The sequence below is a fragment of the Olea europaea genome, unplaced genomic scaffold (genome assembly GCF_002742605.1).
Source record: "Olea europaea var. sylvestris unplaced genomic scaffold, O_europaea_v1 scaffold2142, whole genome shotgun sequence".
Taxonomy (NCBI): domain Eukaryota; kingdom Viridiplantae; phylum Streptophyta; class Magnoliopsida; order Lamiales; family Oleaceae; genus Olea; species Olea europaea.
This window is the reverse complement of record NW_019239393.1, coordinates 14,799-41,670: the sequence shown is the minus strand read 5'-3', so window position 1 is coordinate 41,670 and position 26,872 is coordinate 14,799. Positions and strand designations below refer to the sequence as shown.

The following is a 26,872-nucleotide window of genomic DNA, read 5'->3' as shown; positions in this document are numbered from 1 at the left end:
GCTAAGGAGCTTGCAATTCTTTGTGATGCAGAACTTGGATTGATGATCTTCTCCAGCACTGGCAAACTATATGAATTTTCTAGCACCAGGTTAGATTAAATAAATAAAAGAATAATAAACATATATAATTGTTAGATATTGAATTTAAAACTATAGATTATATGATTTTTGTACTTTTGCTTTGTTTTTTGAAATTCTAATGTTGTTTGCATGGCATAAAGATAAGCATTTCATTACAAGTGTGATATTTTCTTCATATATTTTGTTATTCAGACTTCAGATGATTAAATTTATTTATTCAAACATACAGATGGGGAATAAATTCTGCAGGATTGCAGAAAAAGTTCAAATGAATAATTTGCTAACAGAAAACCTAAGCTTGTTGTTCCAGAATCATAATTTTCTTTTGTAATTTTTTTTCCCTTTTAATATCAGCTGTTTAGTGAGTTCATGAACACAATACATGAATTAGATAAATCTCTCCTCATTAATAACTAAGTGAGTACCTTATACAACTGTCATTTCTCTTCCCCATCTCATTTTCTTGATTTATATTTTCATTATAAAATCAATTCCTTTTTCACATCCCTATTCTTCTGATCATCCATCCACATATACAATTCCTGGTAAAGCAGACGTGAATCATTACTTTTCTGATTAGTGCGTCTTGTTGAGATATTTCTTTTCATTTGCATTTGTTATAACTAATTGCTTCATTTTTTAATGCTATCAAAATATGTAAACATTAAGGTGTCATCAATGTCACAAGAAGAAAATTTAAATCTCTTAACCCCAATAAGGTTTCTTACGTACGCTTGCAATCATTGAACTCGAATCTTCAACTGTCGTTAGACCCCAAGCTAAGTCTTGAACATACTCAAAATGAGGCTTGCTAAATGCAATATCTCCTTCTAATAAATAAAGGAAATTAAAAGAATTCTTTCAAATTCTTGGCAAGTGTTTGTGGTATATGTTATCCACAAAATATCAATTAATTCATGATATTTAAAAATAAATGTCCATTAGACATGGTTTTTTGAAGGTATAAGGCCGANATAAAAAAAAAATACTTTTATAAAATTAATTTAATAAGTTCAAAAAACAATTTTTGAGTATCAAAATCTCCCTTTGACTTCTCGAATATCAAGTCAAATGGGCCCTAAATCATTTAATACACGGGTGAAAATATAAATTTCATGTTAGTTTCAAATTACGTTTTCTACATATTACTTTAGTGACGTCGTCAATATTCAACCTTCATTGAAATGTAAATTCTTCAATTCCACCTGATTTCCAGAGGTATAAACAATTTGATGTCACCTGCCTTTAAGGTGACTCGTAGGGGTAGACACATGGTCTGGTCAAGTTTGGATCGTGCTTAAAGCTTGCCTTGTACAGACATTTTGACATTCCTAATTCGATACTTATATAATCAATTAATTTTATAAATATGTCCATTTGGGGCCAAGTCCTAAGGTCAGATGAGTGCACCCGGCAGCACGGATTGTTTTCAATTGGGTGAAGCTCGATAAAAGCGAGCAAAAAATTTTCTTTTTCTATTTTTCTCTCGTTGAAGTTCACATGAGAATCCCAAAATTAGTCAAACTCGGTTTGCTCGTAGAAAAAAGTTTGATCGTCAGTTTTAAGATTTAAAGTTGTTAAATAGGAATAACATTTCTCTTTCCCTTTATAGAAATATTAAGGAGACTATCAGATTCTCTACGTGTCATTGACTAATAAGGTGACTGAGCTATCATCTTATAATAAATTATTTAATTACAGATTGGTCCTCAAAAATATCAAGTCAAATGGGCCCTAAATCATTCAATACACGGGTGAAAATATAAATTTCATGTTAGTTTCAAATTAGGTTTCTACATATTACTTTAGTGACTTAGTCAATATTCAACCTTCATTGAAATGTAAATTCTTCAATTCCACCTGATTTCCAGAGGTATAAACAATTTCATGTCCCCTGCCTTTAAGGTGACTCGTAGGGGTAGACACATGGTCTGGTCAAGCTTGGATCGTGCTTAAAGCTTGCGACATTTTGACATTCCTAACTCGATACTTATATAATCAATTAATTTTATAAATATGCTCATTTGGGGCCAAGTCCTAAGGTCAGATGAGTGCACCCGGCAGCGCGGATTGTTTTCAATTGGGTGAAGCTCGATAAAAGCGTGCAAAAAAAATTTCTTTTTCTATTTTTCTCTCGTTGAAGTTCACATGAGAATCCCAAAATTAGTCAAACTTGGTTTGCTCGTAGAAAAAAGTTTGATTTTCAGTTTTAAGATTTAAAGTTGTTAAATAGGAATAACATTTCTCTTTCCCTTTATAGAAATATTAAGGAGACTGTCAGATTCTCTACGTGTCATTGACTAATAAGGTGACTGAGCTATCATCTTATAATAAATTATTTAATTACAGATTGGTCCTCAAGTTCTTCCATTTTTCAGAAAATGACATATATTTATCCACTTACAAAAAGGGCTGGATTTTGACGTGAAGATTAGCATCCCACAAACTCTCAAATTGTTAACTTTATTAAATTTGAGCCTTTTTTTTTTTTTCATATTTCTTGAATCAGATTTGATCTAATTGTGATTTAAGATCTAATGGTGGGTTAATTTCTGTTTGGCTCTTTTGACAGAAGAAACCCTAGAAACTTTGATGGGGAGGGGAAAGATTGTGATTGAACGAATCGATAACTCGACGAGTAGGCAAGTGACTTTTTCTAAAAGGAGAAATGGGTTGCTGAAGAAAGCTAAGGAGCTTGCAATTCTTTGTGATGCAGAACTTGGATTGATGATCTTCTCCAGCACTGGCAAACTATATGAATTTTCTAGCACCAGGTTAGATTAAATAAATAAAAGAATAATAAACATATATAATTGTTAGATATTGAATTTAAAACTATAGATTATATGATTTTTGTACTTTTGCTTTGTTTTTTGAAATTCTAATGTTGTTTGCATGGCATAAAGATAAGCATTTCATTACAAGTGTGATATTTTCTTCATATATTTTGTTATTCAGACTTCAGATGATTAAATTTATTTATTCAAACATACAGATGGGGAATAAATTCTGCAGGATTGCAGAAAAAGTTCAAATGAATAATTTGCTAACAGAAAACCTAAGCTTGTTGTTCCAGAATCATAATTTTCTTTTGTAATTTTTTTTCCCTTTTAATATCAGCTGTTTAGTGAGTTCATGAACACAATACATGAATTAGATAAATCTCTCCTCATTAATAACTAAGTGAGTACCTTATACAACTGTCATTTCTCTTCCCCATCTCATTTTCTTGATTTATATTTTCATTATAAAATCAATTCCTTTTTCACATCCCTATTCTTCTGATCATCCATCCACATATACAATTCCTGGTAAAGCAGACGTGAATCATTACTTTTCTGATTAGTGCGTCTTGTTGAGATATTTCTTTTCATTTGCATTTGTTATAACTAATTGCTTCATTTTTTAATGCTATCAAAATATGTAAACATTAAGGTGTCATCAATGTCACAAGAAGAAAATTTAAATCTCTTAACCACAACAAGGTTTCTTGCGTACGCTTGCAATCATTGAACTCGAATCTTCAACTGTCGTTAGACCCCAAGCTAAGTCTTGAACATACTCAAAATGAGGCTTGCCAAATGCAATATCTCCTTCTAATAAATAAAGAAAATTAAAAGAATTCTTTCAAATTCTTGGCAAGTGTTTGTGGTATCTGTTATCCACAAAATATCAATTAATTCATGATATTTAAAAATAAATGTCCATTAGACATGGTTTTTTGAAGGTATAAGGCCGACTTCAGAAGAAACTTACTTTGACTTCCACAAAAGTTTGAATAAATTGGCTAAAAATATATTTTTAACATTAGAGGGAAAAAAAGGGTAATTGGTCCACCTGATTTAATAACTTGATGCATATGATTGTCCATCTGCCCTTTTCAATTGAAGGAAAAACACGCAATTGGAGAAAATGATGATCGCTAATAATTTTGTACATCTTTATCCTTTGTGACATGGTGATGTAATTAACGAACACCAATTTATATTTTCACTATGATCCCGATATTAATTCTTGTAATTGAAAAATAAAGTACCTAGTTCATCTCCTTGATCTTTTCAGTTAATTTGTTAAAATAAGGTCATTTCTAATGAAACGCCTCAGAATTCAGCATGCACATTGATCTGTTGTAATTCTAGACTCTTTCTGAAGGCATTGACTTTTAATTCAATTCTAAATTTAATAAATCAATCCATAGTATATCTAGCAATTTATTTGTATTTTCTTCTTTGGTTACTTCCTAAAACTTGAACTTTTGGTCCCTTAAACCACACTTTCATAATTTTTTGGAACCTTTCCCATTTAAGTATGAAAATTATATAATTTGGAACCTTGCAAAATGACAACCCTAGCTAGGTTTATAATATATTGTTTGTATTTCAAGGCATGTTAGATTTTTCCAACCCTATTAATGCTACATAACCTTTTAAATGGAGAAAATTTAAGACTAGCTTATAAGCCGATTGGGTTTGTGTAAAACGTGCTTGCATGCTTATAACCAAGTTTCAAGTAGTGATACTTACTTGAAATCACAAAATCGAGGTTGAATTACTTGCTTTTGATTCGCTTGCTTTCCACACCATCTTGCACCTGCCTCTTGGTCAGAAATTCGATCACAATGGAAGGAATTTGATAGCCACAATCCAAGAACCCAATTTGAGATGTTATCTTCTAAAAATCAAGCCTTCACCCTCATTTCTCTTTACCTCATGAATAAAATCCGATTTTTTTTTAAAGGATGAATAATGGAAATTGATGGGAGTTATTGAAGGTGGGGAGGTTAACTTTTAAATTCAATTTTTTAACTCCTCCCTCCAAAAACCATTTCCATGCAAATTGGGTCGGGTCAACCCACATGGATGACCCGTTTTCTTCCAACATCTCCCACTCGCATATGATGAGCTTGACCTGATTTTAATATAATATCAATTATATTAATTTCAACTTCTCCAAGTTCATACAGGTAAATGGATCATGCGACCAGCAAGTTAATTTAAGAGCACACAACATTATACACATGTTAGGGATATATAGCAACTCTAGAAGAGGAATTATATTTCTCGCTATACCCCAGACATATTTTGTAACACCAGTTCGAGTATTTTTGACCCCTCAATTCATTTTAGAATATACTCAACTTTCTCATTTATATTGTATTCACAATTGTGTCATGAAACTCAAATAATTAACACAATTGTCCGATCGGTGAATACAAGTTGAGGTGTTAGTTAAATAGTCTTCCTTTCCTAATTGAATCCTTTCATTTCAAGTCAGCTGCTTTCCTAGACATGTCCCATCAAATTGAATCAATCATAGTTATTGACAACATGCTAAAGTAGCAATACTGAAATAAAATTTTGAGAAACAGTCAAAAGTCATAAGGGTATATTTAAGTGAAGTCAAATGTACCTCAAAGACTCATACAATGAAGAAGCAGTGATCAATTCTTTCATTTCTCATTGGTCGTTAACGCACATGTGGTATAAAACATGTGTTACGATGTTTTCTCCCTTTCTTAGTGCTTAATCTCACAAATTAAATATATCGTACAAATCATAGTTCAGATATTCCTCGATATCTAACTTGAGTTCTCCTTGTATTCATTCCTTCTGGCATTCTCAAATCGAGAACTCGATCTGACTTAATGGATAGCAAAATCCATTTCAATTACTTGTTGTAATTTCATCTTGATACCTTATTAAGGTAATTGGATCACGTACATAACATGATCACTATCAAGGCGACGAGATCATGTACACAATATGATCACTTTGTCTCATCTCAACACATCTGAAAACGTCTGAGGTGATTTCTCGCATGAGTGAGTAAATCTCAACCCGTTCGACATACTTTATATGTGCATACAAATCACTTATCTCATAATCCCAACATTAGATTACACATGAACTCAAAATTGTTCATCTATGGGCACATAAAACTCAACCAAGAGTTTGTTTGATACACCAAGTATCATATTCTACGAAATTCTAGAGATTTCATATTATCAACAAATATATCTCTAAACATCTTCAGAGTATGGTGATTACATATCATCATTTATGTAGATATATCACAAAGACACTTTCTTTGCTAATGTCTCTCACAGAATTACCATAAATTATTTGGTTCCATCTTAATACTTGAGATCTTAACATATAAGATAGTTGCGTAACTATCATGGATCTCATATTCTCAACCAGTATAATTAGATGCTCAATACATCCATACCAAACAATTTCTTTAGCTGCCAAGATATACATTACAACATATGCACCTTGCTACTCTATGTAGCAAAAGCGCATAAGTCAAATAACTAATTATGCTCGACTAACTCTCATTCTTAGTCAACAATTGTATATCTATTCCAATCACAAGTTATTCGTTTGACAACAAAATAGAATAACTGATAGTAGCACCCTTCAGGTCTCACATACATTTTCTAAGATAATATTGATACTTACTGATTAGATCCATGGCATGACCAATGTTAGGGCAAGTACATCATAGTAGACTTCTATCTCCTAACTCTTAATCGTACTAGATATAGTATTCTGGATATTTCTTTGTGCACTTATGAAATCTTTGGATATTTATGAAGACTTATATGGTCACAGTTACAATTCCACATGAACACCCTTCAGGTCTCACATACATTTTCTAAGATAATATTGATACTTACTGATTAGATCCATGGCATGACCAATGTTAGGGCAAGTACATCATAGTAGACTTCTATCTCCTAACTCTTAATCGTACTAGATATAGTATTCTGGATATTTCTTTGTGCACTTATGAAATCTTTGGATATTTATGAAGACTTATATGGTCACAGTTACAATTCCACATGAGCATTTATAGTATAAAACTCTTATGATAGAGCAAGAACACACGAAAAGTATTCTTAGCACAAATCATACAATTTGCTAAATCCATGTTTTTATCTCAAAAATTGACGACAATCATTTCAAAATGGTCTCTATACACTCCTTATCATGCTTAGCCAATCAAATGTCATCAATAATAATATTAGAATTACAACCTACCATAAGACCTTTTCACAAATACAGTAATTTTCGCCCATATGACAAAATTCTTGTACGAAATTTAACTCTGTTAAAAACTCAAGTACGACTATCAAGCTGACTGTATTAGACCATGCATGTAACTATATATAGTTATCACAATAAAAAAAAAGCCTTTAACATGAAATTTAAAAGTCGATTCATGTTGATATCTTTAATCATTTCTCAATTGAGAATAAAAATATAATTTCTAGGTCAATTTGGTGTAACTCTAAATCTAAACATACCATTACGGCTAGCATTGATGCATAGAAGCGAATCTTATCGTTATGAAAAAAATCATCTAACTCAATATACTCACATTGAGTATAACATTTTTCAAAAATGAGCTTTATCTATCAGAAACTCATTAGTCTTCCACTTAACTTTCAAGGACCTGAATGTTCTCGGTAAATATAATGTCCGAATAGAACTTTCACCATATCCTAGATTAGGTTGAAATTCTATACTCCATATATATACTTTCATCACTTTTCTCAAAATTCATCTTCTGATTTTTTGAACCAAGAATCATTGGCATTAAATAGCTCTTAGATCCAACTCGAAATCAAGAATCATTAAATTAGATAATTCTTGGAAGGTTCCCACTCGGATAGATATCTCCCACTCAGAACAAAAAATCATTGATATTAAGTGGTTCTTAGCTCCAACTCGAAACCAAGTTTCATTGAAATTAGATAGTTCTTAGATGGCTCCCACTCAGATAGATAGGGCCAACTCAGAAACAAATTACTCCCACTTGAATAAGAAGTTTATATTCACTTATATATTCAAAAGTGATTCATCAATACATATAATATCAATTTCAACGATATTCTTCAATCTTTTCTCTCTTACTGAAAAATATGTCAAAAGTCACTTTTTTTAACTCGATATCCATCCAAAATTTCACTTAAGTACCTTTTTGGATTACAATTATGTTATCGAGACACATCTAGTTCTCAATAGACTCATGTTCCTACAGTTGTTATCGAGAACGTATATAATCCATTAAGAGTCTATGATAACCCATATTCGGTTATTTACGTGTCCAAAATTATTGAGAGAACTCTATTAATTGATATGTTGTAGTTAGCCAATGCTCTTTCCAAAAGCAAATACGTAAATTGTACTACATATCTTGAACTGCATATCTTGAACCTCATCAGTCATCATATTCAGCAATATTTCATTCTTTCAATCCAATACACCATATAATTATTGGATATTAAAGAATAGTCAATCTAATAAGAGTTCCTCTCATTACATAGATAATTGATATCTCGTGATAGAGACTCACGCTATCAAACAATTCTTAAAATCTTCACTTCCATAATCTGCTTTTCTACTCGACTTCATAAAAGTCTAAAACAATACAATATTTCAACTTAAGAAAATCGGTCACATAAATGAAGTGCATGAATCCATCTATAAATGTAATGAAAAGTAAAGTTCCATCTCTATCTCTCTTGATCACGGCTCACAAAGAAATTCGAATGGATTTATTCTATGGAAATTCAGCTCTTATAGCTTTGAATGATTTTCTCAACTCAAAACCTCAAACCATTGCACAAATATCCAGAACCATAATAAACATCACCACTGTGAGTACGAACAGAAATATCACGTACAAGTTCAAGTAAGAGACCCTTCTTAGAAGAACAATAATTGAGATCAAATTTAGTGGAGTCTTTGATACTATCTCAGTATCAAGAAGGAGGTCAGTTTCTCTACTTTGCAACACTAAGTTGCAATATCAGTCATATAAACCTCCGCTCCATCTTCATTATTTGTATATATCTATTTCGTATCAAGTCAAATACTCGACAATAGACTAATATACTTCTTGATCTCATATGAAGTGTCAAACCATACAGTTGAAGCACTTGAACCTTTTATAACATTGATCCTCTACCAAAACCACTTTCATTTACTTACCATCTGAAGTTCTTCTTGATCCCTTTACCAGTCTCTCATATCCATCCCGCATTTGTTCTAGCTCATTCAATACTTAAGATTCAAAGTCTTATACAAGTTAGAACATTGCTACATAAGCATGTCCTCGAGACTTAGCAACATCAAGTTGCACGTCTTTTAACTCACATAGTGGGTAGTATCAATAGAAAAAAATTGACACTTCAATTTGTAAGTCACAATGACTTTCAAAATTCCATATATTAAGAGGAGATTAATTTGAACTTACTACTCATTTGAAACTGATGTGACCAATGAAAATGTTAACACCATGCTAACCACCAACTAAGTCACATTTGAGAAAAAAGATTATTTATAACATAACTTAACAATCTAAATGCTCGAGTACTAAAATTCACATTTTTCCGTACTCGACTAAGTTCGATTCCAATCTTTATTCTCTAGAGTAGTATGACCTCTATAAGGTCTTCTATTACGTGGTTGATTCTCTCTAAAGTATTATGTCCTTTTAGTCCATTTAAAATCTTATCATGACAAATGTTATTGCATTTAGTTTATCACCTTTATTAAGGTTAACTTTTATAGATTTTGATGCCATGATCTATCAGATTTAGAGACATGTTATTCTTAATCAATGCCCATTTATGCACATATTTAATTTTGCATTAACGTAAATTAACATCTACGATAGTTCAACGTTAGGCACAGAGTCGAAAGTTCACTATGTTCCCAATCATCGTCCGCAATCTTATTATTTCACTATCATAAACTTAATTTAATAATGTAAAATTCCACGGGTTCTAAGTGAGAATTGCATTAATTCTTCCAACTTGAGAACCCCCACTTAGTTGGTGAATCAGATAGTTATTGGTGAGATTTTCTCTAAATCTTCCAATCATCGAACTGTTACTCAACTGACAATCAATAAGTCAAAGTAAGAATCTCACTAATTCAATTGAACTTAGCATTTATAAAATACACGAGTTAATGGATATCATGCATTTCAATAAATATGCACATTTATCTAATAATATAATTTCATAATATGCAATTATGACATATATCATGATTGTCAACCACGCTTTGATATCTATTGCAACACAATCTCAACAAATGGGAAGTGATATCAGAATTTTCATATTCCACTTATCACCAAAAAATGCCCCCAAAAATATTCACGTATTCCACTAGGTTATGTTTCAGATCCATTTATTATTATTATTATTTTTAATTATAGTAAGCACGTAGCCTTTTACAAGTTCCATAACCCTTGTTTCTTTAGCATTCCCTCTAAGGATGCTATAAATGTGCATAGATGCAATAATATATACACAAAATTCGAAACAAATCACAATGGATCACATAATCTAATCAAGACTCACACAACTCATGAACGTATATAAAATGTGGTATTTTAAATACATTCGGAGTATTTTTCATTTCAAAAGAAAAATGAAACACTTAAAAAAAATAACTCCCATTGAGCAAATACCACTTAACAAATATTCTTTACCTTTATAAAAATTTTCAGAATTTAATTGAGTCTAAAAAAAATATTTTTGATCATCTGAAAATTAATTTTAATTGCACACAAAAATCAAGAATATTTGAAGGACCAATTTTGTAATTTTCAGAATTGAAGTCGGGTCTCGCATGCATCCTCATATGCATGACCAATTTATAATCTTTTAAATTGAATATCGAATAATCAATTTCCTGAATAATGAATTTCCAAAAGAAAATAATTTTGGGACCAATATATAACTTTTCAAATTAGTATTGGAATAAACAACATCCAAAAATAGTTTTGGGACCAACATGCAAATTTTCAAATTACATTTGAAAACATTCAAAAGTGTGAGGACTAACTTGCAATTTCTCAAATTGCGTTTGAAATAATAATCATTCAAAAGTGTGGGGACTACCATGCAATTTTTCCAATTGCATTTGGAAATATTTAAAAGTATGGGGACTAACATGAAATTTTTCAAATTGCATCTACAATAATTGAGGGAACCAACATGCAATTTTCAAAATTATGAATCCCACTCCACAGCAACAGTTTCAGTTTTTATTTTTATTTTTTTTTTCCGGTTAGTAGTTCATCGTCCCAAGAAGACAATTTTTTTTTTCATATTTTTGATGAAACTTTGGAAGGCTATAACTTCTTCAATTTAATGTCAAAATTTATGTTCTTTATATCTTTGGAAATGTCTCGAGAAGATCTATCCAACCATATAAAATAGGCAGCATGGAACTTAACATGCAAGAAATTATCATACGATGAAGTTTCGATTTTCTCAACTAGGGTTCAATTTTCCTCCCAAAATACAAAGCCGAATAACATGAAATTTTCTAGATATGTTCTCCATAATATCATAAACATACAATATAAATTTCATGAATTAATATGAAGTACATAAAAAGTTGCCATTAACGACATTCAAGCTTTGAAAGAAAAACCAAAATTCATGCATTTCAATCATTCTATGAAATTTTCAGCATGTGTTTAAACAAGAAAATAACTTACTTAGGCTCTGACACCAATGTAAAACGTGCTTATAACCAAGTTCCAAGTAGTGATACTTATTTGAAATCACAAAATCGAGGTTAAATTACTTGCCTTTGATTCGTTTGCTTTCCACACCATCTTGTACTCGCCTTTTGGTTAGAAATTCGATCACAATGGAAGGAATTAGATAACCACAATCTAAGAAACCAATTTGAGATGTTATCTTTCAAAAATCAAGCCTTCACCCTTATTTCTTTTTACCTCACGAATAAAATCCAATTTTTTTTTTTTTTTGTTCTTTCTTTCTTTTGAAGGATGAATAATGGAAGTTGATGGGAGTTATTGGAGGTGGGGAGGTTAACTTTTAAATTCAATTTTTTTAACTCCTCTCTCCAAAACTCATTTCCATGCAAATCGAGTCGGGTCAGTCCACATGGTTGACCCGTTTTCTTCCAACAGTTTGAAATACTATATTGAAAAATGAAGAAGAAAGTATAGGTGGTGACAGAGGGATATAAGGTTGTACTTCTAACATTGGAATGAAGAAATGCAAAACTAATTACCTCTAATAACTCTGCCATCGTAAAATTTCCTTATAATTATAATGAAAAATCATCCCTTTGTTTGAATTTTTTTAGATTCTCAAGATATCTTCTACGGAGAAACATCTTTTATACATTTTATATGATTGAAGGACTAACTTCTCTCACTTGTAAGAAGAAAAGAAGTAACCTTATACATCCAACTGTGATTGGAAACAAAATTCTATCCAAATATAAGTTCAACTTACTTTTAAGTTTAGCCATATATACTCAGAAGATTTTCTTTTTGATCTAATTGATTAATAATATGTGCAATTCTTGTCTCTCTAACAGTTTAAAAAGTTTAAAATTTTAGAAAAGTCGTTAAATATAATATGAGCTCCCAAAAATGTCTTAGTGCTTCAATTTTGTCATTAGATTTTACATATCAAACATTTGATCAAATATGAATGTGATCAAAGTGACAGTTTAAGTTTCTTATTTTTGGTTGGAGTGGTTTAATACTCAGTATGAAGAAGTTGTTTGTCAAGGTGTATGCCACTTCATTTTGGTTACTGTATTATCAAATTGTACAAATATATCTGTAACATTTCACTAGTAATAATGGATAAAAAAAACTGATGCAGTGTATATTTTTGCTATAGTATTACGATTATGGAAAGATCCCGAAGATCCTCCCCTCATGATCCTGGACAATCTTTTAAATATAGGAAATAGATTGTAATTTATATGCTACCTTGCATGCAAATATTCTTGCCATATTCATTGCTGTACAAATTCTATATAATGATACTCACACAATGAATAAACACTCGGTGGTTCATAAAACTTTCTCATGGTATCAGAGCTTCTATAGGATTTGCATCCATTGACCCAAATGGCCTTCGTCAACCCATCTCTTTCTCTGTCTTTCAATACTATGGTACATCTCCTAACCGTCAAGCTGTCCTCCTCGAACTACCTTCCTGTACCATGCAATTTTTCCAATTGCATTTGGAAATATTTAAAAGTATGGGGACTAACATGAAATTTTTCAAATTGCATCTACAATAATTGAGGGGACCAACATGCAATTTTCAAAATTATGAATCCCACTCCACAGCAACAGTTTCAGTTTTTATTTTTATTTTTTTTTTCCGGTTAGTAGTTCATCGTCCCAAGAAGACAATTTTTTTTTTCATATTTTTGATGAAACTTTGGAAGGCTATAACTTCTTCAATTTAATGTCAAAATTTATGTTCTTTATATCTTTGGAAATGTCTCGAGAAGATCTATCCAACCATATAAAATAGGCAGCATGGAACTTAACATGCAAGAAATTATCATACGATGAAGTTTCGATTTTCTCAACTAGGGTTCAATTTTCCTCCCAAAATACAAAGCCGAATAACATGAAATTTTCTAGATATGTTCTCCATAATATCATAAACATACAATATAAATTTCATGAATTAATATGAAGTACATAAAAAGTTGCCATTAACGACATTCAAGCTTTGAAAGAAAAACCAAAATTCATGCATTTCAATCATTCTATGAAATTTTCAGCATGTGTTTAAACAAGAAAATAACTTACTTAGGCTCTGACACCAATGTAAAACGTGCTTATAACCAAGTTCCAAGTAGTGATACTTATTTGAAATCACAAAATCGAGGTTAAATTACTTGCCTTTGATTCGTTTGCTTTCCACACCATCTTGTACTCGCCTTTTGGTTAGAAATTCGATCACAATGGAAGGAATTAGATAACCACAATCTAAGAAACCAATTTGAGATGTTATCTTTCAAAAATCAAGCCTTCACCCTTATTTCTTTTTACCTCACGAATAAAATCCAATTTTTTTTTTTTTTTGTTCTTTCTTTCTTTTGAAGGATGAATAATGGAAGTTGATGGGAGTTATTGGAGGTGGGGAGGTTAACTTTTAAATTCAATTTTTTTAACTCCTCTCTCCAAAACTCATTTCCATGCAAATCGAGTCGGGTCAGTCCACATGGTTGACCCGTTTTCTTCCAACAGTTTGAAATACTATATTGAAAAATGAAGAAGAAAGTATAGGTGGTGACAGAGGGATATAAGGTTGTACTTCTAACATTGGAATGAAGAAATGCAAAACTAATTACCTCTAATAACTCTGCCATCGTAAAATTTCCTTATAATTATAATGAAAAATCATCCCTTTGTTTGAATTTTTTTAGATTCTCAAGATATCTTCTACGGAGAAACATCTTTTATACATTTTATATGATTGAAGGACTAACTTCTCTCACTTGTAAGAAGAAAAGAAGTAACCTTATACATCCAACTGTGATTGGAAACAAAATTCTATCCAAATATAAGTTCAACTTACTTTTAAGTTTAGCCATATATACTCAGAAGATTTTCTTTTTGATCTAATTGATTAATAATATGTGCAATTCTTGTCTCTCTAACAGTTTAAAAAGTTTAAAATTTTAGAAAAGTCGTTAAATATAATATGAGCTCCCAAAAATGTCTTAGTGCTTCAATTTTGTCATTAGATTTTACATATCAAACATTTGATCAAATATGAATGTGATCAAAGTGACAGTTTAAGTTTCTTATTTTTGGTTGGAGTGGTTTAATACTCAGTATGAAGAAGTTGTTTGTCAAGGTGTATGCCACTTCATTTTGGTTACTGTATTATCAAATTGTACAAATATATCTGTAACATTTCACTAGTAATAATGGATAAAAAAAACTGATGCAGTGTATATTTTTGCTATAGTATTACGATTATGGAAAGATCCCGAAGATCCTCCCCTCATGATCCTGGACAATCTTTTAAATATAGGAAATAGATTGTAATTTATATGCTACCTTGCATGCAAATATTCTTGCCATATTCATTGCTGTACAAATTCTATATAATGATACTCACACAATGAATAAACACTCGGTGGTTCATAAAACTTTCTCATGGTATCAGAGCTTCTATAGGATTTGCATCCATTGACCCAAATGGCCTTCGTCAACCCATCTCTTTCTCTGTCTTTCAATACTATGGTACATCTCCTAACCGTCAAGCTGTCCTCCTCGAACTACCTTCCTTGACGCAGTCAAGTGCTGCCATTGTTGCAGTGCCAAAACCTTCTCGGCTATGTTGATGGCTCTCTCAAATCTCCTCTCGCCACTGTCGGTTTTGGTGAAACTGCCACAATAAATCCCAAATTTGTTGAATGGCAGCAAACCGATCAGCTTGTTCTCAGCCTTCTCCTTGCTTTGTTAACTGAAGAAGCTCTATCTACTGTTGTTGGATTAAGCACCTCACATGAAGTATGGTCCACTTTGGAGACCACCTTCAGCCACTGTTCCAAATCCTGGGAGCTGGAAGGATGAATTGCAGCACATGAAGAAAGATGCTCGGACTGTGGTTGAATATTCTCGCAAGTTCAAATTTGTTTGTGACCAACTCGCTGCCATGGGTTGGCCAGTGGATGATTTAGACAGAATACACTGGTTTTTGCGAGGACTTGGCTCTGCTTTCTCCACTTTTTCTACCACACAATTATTAGTCTCACCTCTTCCATCTTTTACTAATATTGTTCCCATGGCGGAGAGTTATGAAAATCTTGTCAAATCTTTAGAGATATCCTCCACAGATCATACTTCAGTCGCCTTTACTGCCTCTCATGGAAATCGTTCTTGTCGTGGAGGTGGTCGTTCTCTTCACAGGGGTCGTGCCAATGGTAGCGACCGTTATCAATGTAGTCGCCCTATTCGCTGTCAAATCTGCTGTGAGGAAGGGCATTACGCCACATTTTGTCATGACCGCTACCCTCAGTCTTCCAATAATGCTAATCATGTGGAGGCTTTTACCTCATGCTCTCTCAACGAGAATCTAGAGTCCGATTGGTACACTGACACTGGTGCTATTGCACACATGACTAATGATGTTTCTCAGCTGCACAAGTCTGACAAGTACACTGGTAATGATCGTGTTATTGTCGGTAATGGTGCCTTTCTTCCCATTTCTCACATTGGTACTGCCTCTCTTATATCTTCTCTTAATTTACAAGATGTTCTAGTTGTGCCCGGCTTAACCAAAAATCTGATTTCCATTAGTAAAGTTACTGCTGATTTTCCTTTCTCTATCACATTCACTAATGATCAATTTGTTATACAGAACCAAGTGACAAGAAAGGTACGGCAACCGAGCGACGTGAGAACGAACTCTATGTGCTCAAGTGTGGACATCACTCTTTGATCGGACAACAATCTTTAATATCTGTACTCTCACATAATTGTCCTCGAGCCTCATTTGATGTTTGGCATACTTGATTAGGCCATGTATCTCACTCTATTTTTTCTCTATTGAATAAAAATCGTCAATTATGTGTGACTTCTTTGCTTCCTACTCCCACTATCTGCTCTAGTTGCCAACTTGCAAAAAGTCATAGACTTCCATTCCAACAAAATAAAAAACGGTCTCCTAATATTTTGAATCTTATTCATTGTGATTTATGGGGTCCATCCCTTGTTTTCTCCAATATGGGTTACAAATATTATGTCATTTTTATTGATGATTATTCATGATTCACGTGGTTTTATCCTTTGAAGTTAAAATCTGAATTTTATCACACTTTTCTTCAATTTCAAAAATTTGTGAAAAATCAATTTTCCGTTAAAATCAAAGCATTCCGAAGTGACGGAGGCACAGAATTTACAAATCATCTTTTTCGAGATCACCTTTCCAACTGTGGCATCCATAATCAAATGTCTTGCCCTTATACACCAGCCTATAATGGTCGAGCTGAGCGTAAACATCGTCATCTAACAGAAACTAGTCTAGCAATGCTCTTTCACGCACATGTCCATCTTAAATTTTGGGTTGATGCCTTTAGCACGGCCACTTTCATCATCAATCGGTTGCCAACGCCCACTCTTGCTGGCTTGTCTCCTTTTGAGTTGTTGTTTGGTAAGCCTTCCGTTTACTCTAATTTTCATTCTTTTGGTTGCCTTGTATTTCCATAATTACATGATTATGCCTCTCACAAGTTAGCACCTTGAAGTCGTCCTTGTGTTTTTCTTGGCTATAGTATGTCTCATAATGGTTATCACTGTCTTGATCATTCCACTAATCGCGTTTTTATCTCCAGGTATGCAATTTTTGATGAACTTATTTACCCTTTTAAGGGAACTCCCTGCCCTTCACCCATGTCTCATTCTCCCGTTAGTGCATTTCTTGAGCCCGCTACTGTCCTAGAGGCCTCATCATCGACTTAACCCGATCCCCTACCACCTCCTTGTAATTCTTATTTAACCGATGCATCTACTAGTCTTGTGCCTATGTCTATTTTGCAGGCTGCAGATGACGTACCTATTGTTCACACAGTGCCGGGTCCCTCTCATGACTCCGACAGTCCAGCACCCATTATTGAAGTATGCTCAGGCCAGCCTCCTCCACTTGGCACCCATCCAATGCAAACTCGTGCAAAATTTGGCATTTTCAAGCCTATCCATTGGTCTCATGTGTGCATAGTTCCTTACTCTAGCCTCCTTGAATCTCTTCTCACCATGCGCGAACCTAAAGGCTTCAAATCCGCTGCCAAACATTCTGGATGAATTGCAGCCATGGATGAAGAAATTCAGGCCCTTCATAAAAGTCATACATGGGATTTGGTACCTAAACCGCCCAATGCAAATGTTGTGGGCTCTAAATGGGTTTTCCGTGTCAAATATCTATCGAATGGCAGTGTCAACCACCTTAAAGCCCGCTTGGTTGCAAAGGGCTATACACAACATTCGGGTCTTGACTTCATCGATACCTTTAGTCCTGTTGTCAAAGCTTCCACTGTCCGGGTTGTTTTATCTTTGGCCGTCTCTCATAATTGGCCTCTTCGGCAACTTGATGTTAAGAATGTGTTTCTTAATGGTTTCTTGCAGGAAGAAGTTTACATGGATTAGACACCTGGTTATGTTGATTCTAAACATCCCTCATATGTTTGCCGCCTTCGTCGGGCTCTCTATGGTCTCAAACAAGCTCCATGAGCTTGGTTTCATCGCTTCAGCACCTTTCTCTTGGCCATTGGCTTCATTTGTAGTTAAGATGACTCACCCTTATTTGTTCTCTCTAAGGGTGTTGACTTAATTTATCTATTACTCTATGTTGATGACACTGTGGTAACTGGCAACAACACGGCAGTCCTTGATGACTTTATTTGTAGGTTGACTAGTGAATTTTCCACTACAGACCTTGGATCTCTGAATTATTTCTTGGGCTTGGAAGCCCATCGCACTTCTATTGGTCTTTTTCTTAGCCAAACCAAGTATGCTCTTGAAATCCTATAGCGTGCCCATTTAGTTGACTCTAAACCGATCTGACTTAATTTATCTATTACTCTATGTTGATGACACTGTGGTAACTGGCAACAACACGGCAGTCCTTGATGACTTTATTTGTAGGTTGACTAGTGAATTTTCCACTACAGACCTTGGATCTCTGAATTATTTCTTGGGCTTAGAAGCCCATCACACTTCTATTGGTCTTTTTCTTAGCCAAACCAAGTATGCTCTTGAAATCCTATAGCGTGCCCATTTAGTTGACTCTAAACCGATCTGCACTCCCATGGTAGTCGCTCAGTGTTTTTCCACCACGGGCCCTGATTTTGATGATCCACATCTCTTTCAGTCACTTGTGGGAGCTCTCCAATATCTTACCATCACTCGACCGGATTTCACTCATGCTGTAAGTGTTGTCAGCCAGTTCATGCACAAGCCTTCTATCTCTCATTTTCTGGCAGTAAAAAGGATACTACGATATATCAAGGGAACTCTTCGATTTGGCTTATCCTTCACTCTATCTTCTTCTCGGGAACTCCTTGCTTATTCAGATGCCGATTGGGCTGGCTGTCTTGACACACGTCGTTCAGTTTCTGGTTATGCAATCTATTTTGATGACACTCTAGTGTCTTGGAGCTCTAAGAAGCAGCCGACAGTTTCATGCTTTAGCTGTGAATCTGAATATAGGGCTTTAGCATTCATAGCCTCCGAGGTTAAATGGCTACGACATCTCCTTCAAGATCTTTGTGCCTCTACTTTGTCTCCTCCGGTCATACTTTGTGATAATCAAAGTTCAATTTTTCTCTCCGTTAATCCAGTCTCTCATAAACGCTCCGAGCGCATTGATTTAGACTATCATTTTGTGAGGAAAATGGTGGCCTCCGGAGAACTCAAGATTCAATATGTCCCAACTCAGCTACAACTTGCGGACATATTCACCAAGAGTCTCGATCGACCTACCTTCATCTTCTTACGTTCTAAGCTATGCGTCCATGATTCTAATACGCTAGGCTTGCGGGGGGTATTACGATTATGGAAAGATCTCGAAGATCCTCCCTTCATGATCCTGGACAATCTTTTAAATATAGGAAATAGATTGTAATTTATATGCTACCTTGTTTGCAAATATTCTTGCCATATTCATTGTTGTACAGATTCTATATAATGATACTCACACCATGAATAAACACATGGTGGTTCATAAAACCTTCTCAACATTTGGTGCTCTTCATTTGATAAAGGAAGGGGCATTTTCTTTGTTCTAAAAATCACATCACATCACATCACATCACTTCACTGATTTTTTTATTTTTGTATTTTTTTTGTGTAACAGTAAAATTACATGAGATCACGATCTTTGTTTGGAATTCTTTTCAGCATGAAATCAGTCATTGAGCGATACAGTAAAGCAAAAGAGGAACGCCATCAGCTGCTCAATCCAGCTTCTGAGGTCAAGGTAAGAGCAATAAAACCATGCCATGCTTTATAACTTGTTTGTTCATCGTAATTATATATCACGTACATGATTTTCAAATTTTAATTTTAGAAAACTACAATTGTACAAAGTTTTGATCGCATTTTTCAAATTTTACCTATGTCCATAGGAAGTTGAAATATGACCTTTTGGTAGTCTTCCATGTGTTTCAGCTAGATGTTAGTAATACATGATTTTAGCACATAGGTTTTAATACGACAAAGTCCTTACATGAGGTGGCATCTAGAATTTTAGATACATATTGGGCATGTTTGGTATGTAGTATTGAATATGATCCGCCATTATAATTAGATGATTTTAGTTTCTTATTGTTATTTTTATTAGTTCGACACCATTTAATCCATCTTCCAAAGAAGTTAGGAAAAGACTGGGCAGAAATATATGGAACTCATGCAACATTAATTCATTGGCAAGAAAAACTTGAGTTATCAAATTTTCTTCAGATTTTAATAGGAGCTCTCCTCACACTAGAGTTTTGTACCATAAATTTCCCTTTTAAAGACACAGAATTTTGTCGTAAAAAGTCATTTTAGAGTTATTTTGTCAAAAAATGATAATCAAAATATTTTTCAAGGCAAAAAATTTCGCCGTTAAAGTGAAATTTTCTGTGGTATACAAGTATAAAAGTCCAAAACATATCATAAAACAGTCATATGGTATTTATTTTCTTACCTAAAAATGCTTATCATAACCAAATATATAATGAGCATTTTTATTTTTATTTTTTTATTTTTTGATAGTATGAGCTTCTATTGTAGAAGAAGTAAGGCCGAATGTGCTCTTAAAGTTTCAACCCCACAACATAAAGCTCGTCTAAGGGTAACGAACTATCTTCTAATGGAATTATGTTACGAACAGCAAGAATACCTTCACTTGTTCACCTACCAATCGCAGCAAGATTACCTTCTCCTAATTTCCTCAACATTGTCACACATTTCCTAATCTTTTAGGTCGATAAGTTAAACATTTTAAGTTTTGTAGGCACAACAAATTATAGTAGCGTTAACCATTGTGGATTCGAGATTTTAAATACCTATGAGGTTAACTTTCCTTTAATTTCATGAATCATAAATTAAAAGCATGATCTGTAATTGAGAACCAAAAGTCTGGCACTCAAGCTACAAACTAATATATGTATGTGTACAAAATCCTGTCAAATTTAACATAATTCCAATACAAGGTAGTTTGTTTGTCTTGGACAAGCAGTATATATTGTAATACTAAGAACTGAATCGAAGTAGAAATAAGGAAAACGATATTTGAAGGGTCTAATGCAGTTGCTAACACTAACTCCGTGGAGGGGTTAACACAGTTTTATATATGACTAATCATTGTCACGTGCGTTGCACGAATGTTGTATTTATTGTGTTTTTGTTAGTGTAGAAATTGTGGATGTTAAAAAAATGTTGAAGATTTATTGCATTATTCAAGAGTCTTGAGAGCATATTATTGCTTTCTATCTATAAAATCCCCATGCATACACTTATGGTTGTAGTTAGTTAAATAAACTTAAATAAACCTAAAGTGAAGAATGCTCATACTGTCTCAAAAATCACTATCTTCTAAGCCAAAAATAAAAAACTATCTAGTGTATGTGTTTGATTAGTTTAGGTAAGTATGTGAAAAAGGCCGAATCTATTAGTAATGTCATTATGTCTGAACTATATGAGTAGTATGGAATTCTTAAGATATTAACAAAAAAACACTTGCACCAAGTCAAGGAAAATATTGGAGGTTTGCATACATTTTTCTATTCAATTCAACAATCGTTCCTGTGCAACTCATCAACTTTCTAAACAATGGACCCGTTTTCTCTATTAAATTTTCATGAGATGCATCACAAAAGAAATTCTAAACAACGGGATCATCAACTGCACGTAGATTATAGGAATATTAATTCGAGTTAAACACTGATTGGTCCAATGATTTTTAGCAAAATTTGCAAAAAGGTCAAACTCAATCAATCAAAAACTACAGCTTGCAAGAAATCATCACAATCAACAAACTTGAAAATGAAACAAGTGGTATAATATAATTTTTACTCAATTGGAAGTTGGTTGTGTGGGGATGAATCCAATGATATATGAAAAATCCTTTTGGTAGATTAGTTTTCAGTTGCAAGTTAGTTGCATGGAAGTATGTATGAGATATGTTTGTAAAAAAGTTGTATAAATGCGGATGCTGGAACTTTTTACTCAATTATTGCAACAACTTATTCAACACTGTCATCATATTCGACAATGAAAAGGTAATTTCAGGAGGCAATTATTTTATATGTCACTCATTCATAGTAAAACATTGTAAAGACACACATTAACTTAAATAATCAAATCTCCATGGAGAAAGGAATTCTTATAATAATTGAATTAAACAAGAAGCATAACGCACGTGGACAAGAAAATGAAATAGAAGCATCCACTTTGCACAACATTAAATATTAAGTTTACTTCATTTAGTATTCCATTTACTCATTTTTTTGTTCACTTCTTTATACTTTTAATTGAAAAAATTGCTATAGATACCGATAGCAATTCAATGAAATAATAAGGTACATCGAAACAAAAAATCACACAACTTTCATCTTCCATTTACTAATTGCAGTAACCCATCTTTGCTAATACTTGATATCAGAATAGCAATGTAAATTTAACTAACCGTTAATTGTTCAGCATGCTTGCATTGAGAAGCAAAATTTTTTAATTGCATTGATGCAACTCTTCCATATTCCTCATAAAGCATATAGTCAGTCTAGAAAGTAAACAAGTACTCCATTGATATATGGATGAAAAACCTGATATTTACCCATAACAAGAAACTTAAAGGCATTGCAGATGATTAAGAAAATACAATTTACAGAATATACCTTTGTAACTCTAAAATATAAGGCGTGTGATGTGAAAGCTATTCTAGTAGAGGTGTTCATCCATTCATCTACAAAAATAAATAAATTCTCAAGAGTAAAAATATCTCGTCTCCCAAATGAAGGACTACAGTAAACCTTAGATAAATAAAAGTAGAAAATCTTGTAGGTAAAAGTACTAAAAAAAAAAAGGAAAACAAAAATTAAAAGAATAGGATAAGAAAGATTAAAAAACAATTAAAAAATAGCAAGAGAAAAAAAAGAAAAGCCCAAAGTATATAAGAAATCTATTATTAAAAACGGAAAAATTACATTAGTCATAATTTAGCTCATAAGAAAACTGAATTTTTACTATTAACTTCTTTTAGGTGCATATAGATAGTTGTTTTATCGCAAACAAGTAAATAAGAGCACAAGTTTTAGTCTCATTACATAAATAAGAACAATACCCAACTCAATTTGCCCTTGTTCATCAACTACAAATGCTGATATATAAAGAATTTAAAAAATATTTCATGGATTCAAGAATCTAAACAGATATGAATTCGAAATGCAATTGGGTCGAGAAAAAAATACCAATTTCAAAAGATGTGCATTAATAATATTAATAAAACGGTCATCTGAGTAGTCCTTATCACTACCGAATAATTTCACCTCCTTGAGAAAGAAATACCTGACTACATCAAAGCCAAATTTGTGCACCAAGTCAGTCGGCTTAAGTGTATTTCCCGGTGACTTTCACATTTTAAAGTCATCCTAACAAATGAAAAGCATTGCTCACTAAATAAAATAGATTAAATGAGGAAAATAGTAAACACATACATTATGATCTCTATTCATTATGATCTGTATTTTATACAAGCGGAAAATAGATAAAACAATCTTTTAAAATTTAAGGTAAAAGATGAAAAACTAACTTGGATACCTTTTTTAAGAATCCATGGTCAAAAACCATCTTCGAGAGGAATATCCATCTAGCAACCACCGAGCTGTAAAAAGTCAAAAACTCAAGCTTAACATTCAGAAAATTTATTACGAAAACTACAAGAAGAGCATGATAAAATTCTCAAAATTTTAAGTATATAATCATCAATGAAAACCAAACATCCAGCACAAGACTTCTTCTACTATGAAACCGTAAAAGTTTTAAAAAAATTAGGTCAAAACCTCTTTTTGGATTGAGAGACTCGAAGATCCACTACTTCATCTGCCACAGACAAAACTATCAATACATGGCATGTTCTGAGATAAAATGTGAATTGAGCAAAAATTTTACAATTTGGATGAGAGAGAGGAGTTTGAGAGAAAAAGAAATGGGATTGTAAGTGAGAATAAATGGATGTTGTGTTGCATGAAAAGTAGGGAAAAAATAGATATTGTGTAAAGAATGAAGAAAGTAGGGAAAGCAGAGTGGAAAGATAAAAGAAAAAAAGAAGAAAAAATTATCAATAAAAAAAAAAAATCTCTCCGCACTGTGCGGATAGTTTTGTCATTATGCCAACTCTCCGCACATAGTTTTGCATATCTTCGCACTGTGTGGAGAGGAAATTTATTTATTTATTTATTTATTTATTTTGCTCCTCACTGTGAGGAGGGTTTGCCAACTCTTCGCACATGGTTTGCCATCTTTCCGTATTGTGCGGAGTTTTTTTTTATTTTTATTTTTAATGCTCATGTGCGGAGAGTTGATTTTCCATTTTTTTTTTGTTTTGCTTATGACAGTTTATATATACTAAAATTATTATTATTTTTAATGCTGATGGCATGATGTGTAGAAGAACATTTGTCAGATGACGATAAACAAAATGTGAAGGATTGATTTACTGTTGCATCCACAGCAGTGCCTCATTCCCCTTTATATAAGAAGTTAGATAAAAATTGAGGTCATGCACTGTATTAGGCAAGCATAAGAACTTAAGAATTCCATCTTATCCCCCTTTCAGTTATGAGAGGAATACTTGAGTAACTACTAGTTTATTAATTTCTCAAATCATTTATTAATGGTTTGGAGGTATATGCATAAATCTATTTATTAACACTGTTTAATTTCACTTTATTCAATCACCTCCATCATTTATGCTGAATTTGTGCAATTATACTGCTAGTTTTGGCAAAGGGAGGCAGCAATTTTAAGGCAACAATTACAGGATTTGCAAGAAAATCACCGGTAAATTCTTAACTGCAAAATGCTACTTAGCTATTCATTCAACAATAGATTGTTGGTAGGGAAAAAAGTGAGGCATAGATTGTGAAAATAGTATAATTACTAAATTCCATTTTTCTGGGAATAACTTGAAATAGGGCTGGTAAAATTTGAGCAGCTTCCGGCTTAATATTCCTTTAACAATATATATGGTTAAAGCATCTTTGATAGTCACTATTGCACAAGTTTGAACAGTGCAATAGGATTGAGCTTATTTTTTTCCTTTCATATTGTCCGGTACTACTTGGCAGTCTATGTTACCAAAATAGGCCATTTATGCAGACCATGATCATGAATTAACTTTAGGATTAATAAGGCAGGAAATTGATGGGAGAAGAACTTAATGGCTTGGGCATTGAAGATCTACAAAAATTGGAAAACCAACTGGAGATGAGTTTGCGGGTTGTCCGTAAGAAAAAGGTCAGATATTCCTATTGATTTCATATGAAGTCTTATTCATTAGTGCATGTTTGATACACAATATTTGATATAATTAGAACAAATAATAATTAATTTAGGTCTTTTTTATTTCTTATTATCGTATTGTCTAATACTATTAGTATCCTTTCCAATGATTCGAAAAATATCTAAAGCTCATTTTCTAATTAACTTTTGCTGAATGAATGGTCTTCTATCTTCACAGGAACAAATATTAACAGAAGAGATTCAAGAACTAAATAGAAAGGTATGACTAAAGAACAGAATTGCGTAACAAATCTACTCCCAAAAAAGGGAAAAGAACCAGAAATTGATTAAAATGATTGTTAATTGTTGGATGAAATTAATTCTCTCTTTCAAATGCTTCCTGGATATATTCACAGGGAAATCTCATCCATCAAGAGAATATTGAACTCTATAAGAAGGTAAAACTCATTCAACAAGAAAACATGGAATTATATAAGAAGGTATTAATATTATATATGTATACAGTATAGTTTTCTGAAACTTCATCAGGCATCAGCTTTCGAATTTCACCATGCATGCCCTTAAACTCTGGTGTGACTCAGGCTTATAGCACGAGGGATCCAAGTACAGCAAATGAAAATGGCTTTCTTCCATATAGTTTCACCCTTACTAGGGAACTGCATGTCCCCATCCAGCTTCAGCTAAGCCAGACTACGCCTAATCTTCAAACACCAGCAAGAGAATCAGAACCGAGGTATGTTTTTCATGCCGAAATTACAATAATCAAACACGAATTAACCACAGATAATAGTACCAATACCTCTTCCTAAATCAGTAATGTGTTTTCTATTGTATCATATAAAATAAAACAAATTAAGTTCAAGTCCAACATGAATTTTACGTATTGAGTGAATTACTATCGATTATGCTAGTCTACATAACATATTCCATTAATTTCTTACACCCATTTACTCTACAAGACTTATATATTCATATAACACTCTAACGTAAAAAATTTCCTCCTTATGATTTAACAGGTAACGGTCAGTGATGGCAATCCACGAGAATACAACTACCTGAAGTTGTGACAACATTGGAACAGAAGATGTTAACATATGATAAAGAAGGGTTTCTGCAATTAGTTGGACTTTAAAGGAATAGAATTTTCTTTGGACAATTGTACTATCATATATATGGGTAGTCAGTACTCCCATAAATAAAATTAGTGCAGGCATAATTCGCGTTAATCATTGAGACTGGTGGCTTATGTGGGATGATACCAGAAAGCTAATGCTTTCTGTTTATAGTCGAACAATGTTCAACAGATTGAGACTGAATTAATTACAACCGTGTTTCTCAATTTCAGTTTAATCAACTGAACATATACATAGGTAGGATCGAAGGTACATATAATTAGACAATTTCATGAAGAAAAACAGATCTTGCTAGTTTATATATAGTTCAACTCCAATTCTCTGCA

The 26,872-nt window shown here is 33.0% G+C and overlaps 1 protein-coding gene across 5 annotated transcripts; it reads left to right on the top strand.

The window, feature by feature from the left end:
• The first annotated feature begins 16 nt into the window (after window positions 1-16).
• LOC111380431 (MADS-box transcription factor 27-like) lies at window positions 17-26,763 on the top strand. 5 transcript variants are annotated; one of them, XM_023003995.1, is made up of 9 exons: window positions 2,511-2,537; window positions 2,654-2,855; window positions 19,807-19,885; window positions 24,890-24,951; window positions 25,308-25,407; window positions 25,631-25,672; window positions 25,809-25,892; window positions 25,995-26,146; window positions 26,430-26,763. In XM_023003995.1, exons 2-9 carry the CDS (start codon window positions 2,674-2,676, stop codon window positions 26,431-26,433), a joined length of 705 nt encoding a protein of 234 aa, XP_022859763.1. In that variant the 5' UTR covers window positions 2,511-2,537; window positions 2,654-2,673; the 3' UTR covers window positions 26,434-26,763. The 5 variants fall into 5 exon arrangements, with proteins under 5 accessions (XP_022859767.1, XP_022859763.1, XP_022859764.1 ...); XM_023003998.1 differs by lacking the exon at window positions 2,511-2,537 and having other exon boundaries at window positions 2,553-2,723; window positions 2,798-2,855; XM_023003999.1 differs by lacking the exons at window positions 2,511-2,537; window positions 2,654-2,855 and adding an exon at window positions 17-89.
• Window positions 26,764-26,872: the final 109 nt, after the last annotated feature.

What these genes read in the sequence shown, in the direction of transcription:
- LOC111380431 (XM_023003995.1), top strand. Translation starts at nt 2,674, where the DNA reads ATGGGGAGGGGAAAGATTGTGATTGAACGAATCGATAACTCGACGAGT. An exon ending in TATGAATTTTCTAGCACCAG is followed by an intron (nt 2,856 to 19,806) that starts GTTAGATTAAAT and finishes AATTCTTTTCAG; the next exon opens with CATGAAATCAGTCATTGAGC. An exon ending in GGGTTGTCCGTAAGAAAAAG is followed by an intron (nt 25,408 to 25,630) that starts GTCAGATATTCC and finishes CTATCTTCACAG; the next exon opens with GAACAAATATTAACAGAAGA.